General features: G+C 34.1%; 1 protein-coding gene across 2 annotated transcripts in view; it reads right to left on the bottom strand.

Moving 5' to 3' along the window:
- Window positions 1-1,806: 1,806 nt before the first annotated feature.
- Window positions 1,807-9,301, bottom strand: part of Nyap2 (neuronal tyrosine-phosphorylated phosphoinositide-3-kinase adaptor 2) — a 262,643-nt gene continuing 255,148 nt past the window's right edge. For both annotated transcript variants that reach the window (XM_029539146.1, XM_021198357.2), the window contains exon 7: window positions 1,807-7,069. In XM_029539146.1, coding sequence (XP_029395006.1) covers window positions 6,842-7,069 — 228 coding nt within the window. In that variant the 3' untranslated portion in view covers window positions 1,807-6,841. The remainder of the gene's footprint in view (window positions 7,070-9,301) is intronic.

Below are 9,301 nucleotides of genomic sequence, written 5' to 3'. Positions count from 1 at the left end.
GTGTGTGTGTGTGTGTGTGTGTGTGTGTGTGTGTGTGAAGTTGACAAAACATTGTCCTGTTCTGTCAACTTGAAATAAGCTAGAGTTATCTGAGAGGAAGATACCATGACTTAGAAGATGCCTAAATGAGGGGGCAGGAAGAGGGGGCAGAGTTTGATATAAATAAATACGTTTTTTCTTTTAAAGGGGTTCTGTAGACAAACATGTGGGCATTTTCTTAGTGATTGATCTTGTGTAGCTCAGTCCATTGTGAGTGGGGTCACATCAGGTCAGGTAGTCTTGGGCCAGATAAGAACACAAGTTGAGCAAGCCAATGGAGTAAGCCAATAAGTAGCATTCCTCCATGGCCTCTGCTTCAGTTCCTGCTTCTATGTTTCTGCCTTGAGTTCCTGCCCTGACATTTTCAGTGATAGACTGTGAACTAAAGCTCTTCTGTGGCCTGACCCGCTCTTCTTCAAGCTGCTTTTGGTAATAAAATATGAATACCATGTAGTAATAGAAACCCTAACTAAGATGGGTGTCTTGGTTTTCTGTAAAGCACAAATCGAAAATCATTTCTCTAAACAATATAATTTGATACTATACTGTTTTGTCTAAATTTTCTCATTCTAATATCCTTTTCTGTCACATGTCTATGTTTGGGCATATACCTGCATGTCAGTAAATATGCCTAGGCTACAAATCACCATAAGGGAATGGGAATTGTTTGCCAATCACTCACCTGTTGCTCTTAACATAATTTTATTAAGGCCTGGGTTAACAAAGCAAGGAATAGTGATTTAAAGGTACTTAGAATGATGAAAGAGATCATTGATATAAAATACGGGAAATTTAATGTAGACTGGGATGGGTGCAAGCTTGGAGGGGTTGGTGGGGCTTAAAGGTGTGAATGGTCACTTGTTACACTAGGAGGCAGAGTACAGCACTGAACATTTTAATACCTAGAGTAGCCGAGTTAAACAGTAGCAATAAATTAGATTCCTTTTAAGAAACGGTCGTGGAAAACTTGAGAAAACCTCAAAAAAGCAAGAATGCTTGTTGTTTATAGAAAGGACCCACCCACATGGGTACACTTTTTACCCCACAGGCAATGTTCACATACATACATGCAGGCAAAATGTCTATACATATAAAATGAATAAATCTTGAAATAACAACATGGAAATTTACATTAATTGTATGATTATAATGAGTGGTTGGTGAAGAAGGCATTAGAGACACTAATGGATACTATATACTTTTTTTTAATAATCATTAAGCCCCAAATCATGTTCCAGATACTGAGGAATATTTCATTTATTGACACTCTGACAACAGTAAGCACTGATTCATTATTTTATTCGGGTTACTTCTAGAAGGATGATCTGTAGAAAATAGGACTGAATGCCATCCTAATAAATATCTTATCTTAAAGCATGGCTAGGGGTTGTTGGAATTTATTCTTTAATGTTCTGGTGTTAAATTGGACTTGTTTTAGGTGGACATGGAATAGAACGAAAAGTCAAAGTGCCTCTATCATCTTGGGAAAGAATCTGAGTCATAATTAAGGACAGCAGGTGGCAGATGGCTAAAGAGTTAAGGCCTCTAATACTTACCAGTAGCAGGCTCAACGTTTAATACGATCCCACAAACAAATCAAAAAACTTGAAAGAAGGTATGTTTAACTTTAAGTCTATTGAACATGAATGTTTATTATATAAGTTAGTAAATGAAATTCTAATACATGTATAGAATATACTTATATTCAACTCTATTGACCTTTAAATCTGTTTCTTCATGAATAATTACGAGAAATAACAGCCATTTAATTTAAACTATTGCTTTTATTATAATTACACGGGAGCACAAATAAATAAGCACAAAATATCATAAAATATTGTCAATGCACTAGAGAGAAATCAATTTGTTTTCAAACAACATCTGGTTACTTCAGTAGTATCAAAGTACATATATAATTACATATCACCTAAAAAAATCAAGTACAAAAATTAAGAGACATTAAAACATCAGTGTTTATATTATTATGTATATAGAAATGCCTAAGAATACATGAATAGAGAAATCTGTTATCTAATGCTTATTTGCACAAATATTCAGGCACATACCTGACATTGCTAATGAGTTATGAAAAATGCAATATGACATTCAGATCTTTAGATATGGTAAACATGTTAGTGTTGGAATGGATGTTTAATGGTTTTCTTTAAAAACCCTGTCTTTTAAAAATGTAGTGTCATTATCCACTAAAAAACAGATTAGTTTATATCATTTTTTCATAGCTATTTGTTTCAAATATCTGAAAAGTCAAGAAAGTAAACATACAATTGCTAAATACGTAAACACACTTTTAGTGCAAGATAACAAAAATGTGACTGTACTGTGCTTTGATTCTTTTTATAATCACAGTGCACTTTACACAAATTGCTACACTATAAATGGTAAGTCCAAACCAAAGAAGTGCATACTAAACATTGTCATATATATTATATACAGTATGTATTCTGTATCTGAGTGTGTACATGTTTAAATATAAATGCTTCTAGGGTGGGCAAACCCCATTATATTTGGGAACAAATGAATATTTTGAAGGATTATTCATAAATTTTTATTTAAGATAATTTCAACAATATTTTTTAAATGTTTCTCCCTAATTCTGAAGCTTCACAATAATTGAATAAAACGTAGCCAGACATTTTCCCAGATTATACACATTTTGTGCCAATAAAATTGACCCAAATATGAGAGGGCTTTAAGCCATCCAAACCCCAACCACAATGTTTACATTTAACATGATAAAACAGTGTCATCTTTACTGATTTATACAGATAGCAGTACATATTGTAATGTACACGTAGAGGCTTACACATACACGTATGTTATAATCAGACATAAATTTAGTATATTTTCATCTTTTATTTTGACTGTACACTTGACCAGAAAACAACAAGAACACTGCATATAAGCACTTAAAATCTGCCAAACATGTGGACTTGTGTATACTATTGGAAACAACTGTTTTTTTCATTGTGAAAATATTAATGATTGCCTACTTGAGTTCCTTAATTGCAATGACCATATGTTGTTCAACATTAAACTCTAAGTGTTCCTGAAACTGTATAATTAAATGATACAATGAATTAAAAAAAAAAACAATGTATTGCTATCAAATTATCGACATTCTCTAATTTGTTAGTTATTGTTCCAAATCTGCAAGGTATTGCAAGTATTCCTATACAATGTACGTGCCAATCCTTTAACTTCCTTTAGAATTTAGGATACAGTGTATGAGGAAAGAATATTCTATCCTATCTATCCTTCACATGAGACTTACAGCTTGCCTCAAATTTCTTACTCCATAAATTGAAGGAATATTTGTTTTAATGTCAGGTGGAAGAATGGTTAATTTCCAAGCCCTACCTTGGGAATTTGACAGAGTTTAACATGTAAGTACTACAAAGATTGTATCTATAGTTATGTTATTCTGATGACTTTATTAGGACAGTAACTAGCTGGGGCTGTTCAGGTGTGTTGACTTTCTACTTAAATTGTTCAAAAAACTCAAACCAAATTCTAGGTGTAGACAAGAACACACCTATGTCAATATGTCGATTTTCTAGAAGCATTCTAACAAGTTCTCATTACTTGTCAGCAGTATAAAACTGTCACTATTTTAAAAAGTGATCGTATGTCCAAACAATTATTTTGTGTCCAAAGGTATATGCTTTACAAATTAATACATTTTTACCTCTTGATGTTTTCTTTCTTTTCTCAATTATTACATGGCTGAAAATTCATCCTTATTTGCAAAAATCACTTTTTACCTCAAACTTTTGCTTCAATAGAATACAGAGGGAGATATTGGCAATGTCTCTGTAAAGTGTGGTTTCTCACGTATTGCTGGCATCTGTGATGGGGAAAACACAGTATTTTACTCTTTCCTTCCATCATTTCCACGGAAATTTGTGTCTTCTCTACTAGGAAGTATTTCACACTTAAAAGCATCTTACTGACAGCCAATAAAAATCTGTTTCTACAACATTTGCTGTGAAAAGACTATTTGTCATAAGTATGAGTTCTCTTGGCCTGATAACCATGCCTTTATATGATTTGTTCTTTGGCACTGCTAGAAATATGTGCATTATCATGTCATCATGTGCTGGCTGCAGGTTATCTTCCAGCCAGATTCATATAGTGAAGTACCCTAATTTATTGCCACCAGACAGAGTCAGCATGATTTTTTTCTATGTACTAATGACTCTTTTTTCACAACAAAGAGAAACTCTATACAAAGGAGAAGCTGACTATAGAATAGCTAATTGTCACAGTGGACAATTAAATATTGTATAGGCACAGAGTTACAGATCTGAAGTTAAATCCAAGTGAAGACATTTTCCCAGATATTCCAATTCTTTCTCATGTAGAGAGAGATTTGAAGAAATAAATGGAAATAGTTGCCGAAGTTCAAATTGTCAAAAAAGGTAACTCCTTTAAAAAAATTAGCACATTTGAAGGAGTATGACATGTGGCCATGGCATGAGCATGACAGAACACACGTGAATGAATGGCTGAGTCCAACACAAATCAGTTTAGTACCTGTTTCCTTCTGAACAAGTGACCAACATTAACAATTATCTTCTGCCTAATTCAGAGTGATATGTGTAAGATCAGCATTTGAAAGACACACTTAGAAATATATTGCCTACACTTAAATGTCAAGAGAGGGGTCATATTTACTGCAATAGCCAGAATACACGTGCACTAAGATCATAGAAATGCTGATGGATGGTGTCTTGTGTTTGATTGGTTTAAATCTATGAGGTCATAACTGCTCAAGTCAAGATAGCAACTTGGGCCATAAACACATTTGATTTCAATTATGCTTTCATCTAAAGATGTTTTTTTCACTCTTAGATCTGTGCTGTGTTGGCTGTTGGGCTTAAATTATAAGTCTACATAGCTGGTGACACATAGCGAAGGTATCCGTTTAAACTGCTTAAGATCTCTATGGTTCGCTGCATTTGTTATTTTGCCTTCGTCGCCATCTTACTTGTACAAGCAGAACTTGCAGCTTCTGTAAGCATTTTATATATACAGTTCTCCCACTGATTTTTCATACACACACACACACACACACACACACGCACACACACACAACACATGCTCCCACTTACTGTTTCCCTTATTCTTTCAGCATTATAATTGGACATCAAAATATACATTAATTATAAAACATTAAAAAATTATGTTATAACATTTCAAACTCTCTTCGAGGAACTATTACTGATAAAGAATTACTAGAATTTTTTTATCAATATAGATTACAAAAATTCCTTAACTTCTGTCATATTTGGTTTTATTGAGCAGCATGGAACTATTGCTGTCAATACCCTTACAAGAAAAACTGCTATGATAATAACTTCAAACACACTTTTCCCTCTCAGAAATATAATACTAAATTGATTGTTATTGAAGAATCGCATACTGTTCCTTTTAGGAAGCATAAATAGTAATTTAAATATACAAAATATATGTGATAGTTTTATTTTTATTTATCCGTGGCAATATTTATTTTCAACTAACAAGTTACTTTTAAAAGATATATACCATTTTTCTTAAATTAAATTTCTTAACTTAAATTTTACCACCACATAAAGTTGAGTCCACCCTATCTTTTATCCCCTACATTTCCTATTTCTTCTTTAAAATAAAATAAAATAATGAAGTGGTCATAATTCTTTGGTCATGGTGTCATAATCAGTAAGAATGGGTAAAATAGTTATCCACAGAAGATTATGACCCAAAAATATAATGATTAGCTTTAAAAGATTGGGAAGAAATACTTTTCCAAAAATGGACTTAAATTTTGAGGAAGGCTGGCATGGAGTATACTAAAATATGCAAATTTGTAAGTTGAATGTTTATTTCTTTATTTCTTGTGGAAAACCATGCCTATAAAAATTACTTAAAATATTATGTCTACGATGTCTCTGCTCCTCCTTTCTTGAAAACAGCTGTGCTCTTATGGTTTTGAATCTTTGTTATTTCCAATGTCACAGTGAACCCTGGTCTCCTCCAATCAGATCAATGCTGCAAGGACACACAACTCTAAACCTTATTTCTGAAGGAAAGTTTGCTGCCGCAATGTCCCAATATATCCTACTACTTTTCTCTGTAGTCTGACTTGCTAATACCAAGTGCAGACGCAAGGATAAGAATGGAATCCTTATGAAGTCACTGTAGAACGACTGTCCATGGAACATGGGCCTCCAGACTGGGGTCCTGCTTGCTTTCACTTCCAATTAATCCCTTTCAAACTTAGAAAGCAGCAGATAATCTTTACAAACGGGATATTCAACTTCTGTATTGCTAGCACCAGATCACATGTTATGTATTTAAACAGGACTTCTGCCTGTCAGATCTTCTATAGAAGCCAAATGTGGGTCGGAGGACAAAGACATTTTAAATGCAAAAATTAATAAGAAAAGGCATCCAGGGGTTACATATAAAAGAGATAACAAACCAGTTCATACCAAATTATATCATCTATTAAACTTTTCTGATGTTTCTGCAACTTAAATATGTGTAATGATTATTATTTCAGGTGTCACTCATAAACTAGCAAAATATTTACAATTTAATATATTCTGGATTCAAAATAATCCAGGATACGTAAGTGTGCCTTAACTTCAAGGACAAACACATTTTATCTTGGGTATGCCACAGTACTCACGGCTTCCTGTGGTATTCCACATCAACAAAGAATATATGGAACAGTTAGGTATCACAAGACCAAGTCGACCTCCCTTGGATTAAGCAACATGGAGCTCACGCCAGCACACACTCATATGGCAGTATCCCAGAATACCGTTTGCTGTTTAGAATAGGGCGGCGGGCTGTACTTCTTGGCGCCTGCGCTCTTCTTCCAGCTGGGTAGGATCGGCATGCTATCCTGTTTGCAAAGGCCCTTTTCCGTTTTCTGTCTAGCCTTTATTTCTTTGCACAAGCAACGCTTTTTCTCAATCATCTCAAGCATTGTATGGTCTCCATGAAACCACTGCATGCATGCCACCTAGCAAAAGAAACAGAGTGGATACAGAAGAACAAGATGGAATGAAAGCAGATCTTTGGCACTGTGCTAGAAGCTCTTTCAAAAAAACCTCCCAGCTATTTCTACACCCGTGTTTTAAAAAAACAGTGCTTAACATGGATTCATAAAATACAATACTCTTTAAGGAAGCAAAAAATGAAAGCACAGTTGCTATAAATAAATATTCTTTTTAAATTGGTAAGCATCATGACATGATTTAGTAACACTTTGGACGTAAATACTTCTGAAAATATTTTCGAAACTCTCAATAAAACCAATAGCATGGCACAATAAGCAAAGATGCTTGTTTCCAAGACCAATAACCTGCATTCAAGCCTGGAATGAATGGGGTAGGAGAGAGCCGACTCCCATGAGTCATCCTCTGAGCTCTGACTTCCAAAATCATTGGTTATGATCTCTCTCTCTCTCTCTCTCTCTCTCTCTCTCTCTCTCTCATGTTCATGCACACACACACACACACACACACACACACACACACTCACACACATACATACCCAATAAATAAGAAAATAAATGCTTGTTAAAAAGACCACAATGTAGAAACAAAGTAACTTTTATTTTTTTCTAAACAATTTTCCAAATTCCAGTTTTTATATTGGCTCCATTTTGTTATTGTTCCCAACATATTTAAATTCAAATATCAGAACTACTTTTTCAATGACATGTAAGAAAGTTGCTAAGGACCATTTTCATTCTTGAGATATGTTTTAAACACTTCCATTTGTTTCTAAATAGGAGCAAGTACATGTATATTAAATAATTCCCTCTGCTGCAGTGACTCTGGGTGCATATGCTATGTTTGGACGCATGCTCTGATTGCTTTCTCCTGAGTGTTAGAAAAACAAGCAAGCAAATAAACAAACAAAAAACCTTAGCAAAGATGGTTCAACAGCCCATCAAGTCAAGTCAGTTAAAAAAGAAGGGTTAGTGGAGACTATAGGTCGAACACACACTAATACACATATTGCTAGACAGGTGCACATTGCACATAGTCTGTGTAGTTCTATGCCTATTGATAACATTCTTTGGAATCAAATTTGTCACAGAAGAATAGTGATGAGGTAAGACCATCATGACCTCAAATAGGAAAGGCTACATTGAAGCAAATATCCCCCATGACCAAGAGGTGAAAATAAACTAAATAAAGTCACCAATCTTGACATTATAACTTTAGGAGAATATTTCAAACTGATACTTATCTAATTTTCTACATCTGATGACACTTTAATAACTTCATCCATTTCTTCCTTTCAAAAATGATGTTCTAAAATAAGCAGAGTGCTTTGCCATGCAGTGCAATGCATAAAGCTTCCTGGAAACACATTTCCCACACCATAAAAGAGAGCTGGGTAGTTGGAGATCATTCAACTCTATGGTTGGAAGGTTGCCAGTTCAAAGTCAGTTTGCACTGTAAAATACACTTACAAATTTATGCAGTCTAGTATCTAGAGTATTCTTATAACAAATCTCCTATCAGTCAGCTCTTTTTACTCTTAAGAGCCAAGAGAATATCATGACAATGAAATGAATGACTGTGAATAGAGTGTGATTCATGTGGGAAGATAACCACTTTCATAATTATAATTTACATAAGACATGCTTAGGTACACAATTCAATTCTCACAGTAAAACCCAGTGCTACCAATTGGATATAAACTCTCTCCCCTTACATTAGGAAATTATGTAGTACTGGGAACAGAGTAAGTTGTATATTTATCACATATATGAAATATATGAAAATATGACCTGTAAGTTATTTATCAATCTTTATTTATCTTTAGTCATAAAGTCTCTTTATCTTGTTAAAATACAGCTTCAAAATCTCATTCTATTTCTCCCTCAGATGAAACAACTTTGGTGAGAGAATGCTAAATTTAATTTAAAATCAAGTGCACCAAATACATTCTTCTAGTTCAGTTATTTAGTTAAGTAATCTTCTTTATTATATTCACTCCAAATACATTATATATGTACATATAAACATGATGAAAATTACATACTTACATTACATACTCACATACTAAGAAATAATTATTAAACAATTGTTCAGTTATTATGACCCAAATCAGCTCTGAGGCAAGATTTTTTTTTATTTTCTTCATTTACATTTCAAATGCTACCCGAAAGTTCCCTATAGCCCCCCGCCCCTGCTCCCCTACCCACCCACTCCCACTACTTGGCCCTGGCCTTCCC

Source organism: Mus pahari, chromosome 5 (genome assembly GCF_900095145.1).
Source record: "Mus pahari chromosome 5, PAHARI_EIJ_v1.1, whole genome shotgun sequence".
Taxonomy (NCBI): Eukaryota; Metazoa; Chordata; class Mammalia; order Rodentia; family Muridae; genus Mus; species Mus pahari.
The sequence above is the reverse complement of the archived record's forward strand: the minus strand, read 5'-3'. Positions and strand labels throughout refer to the sequence as shown.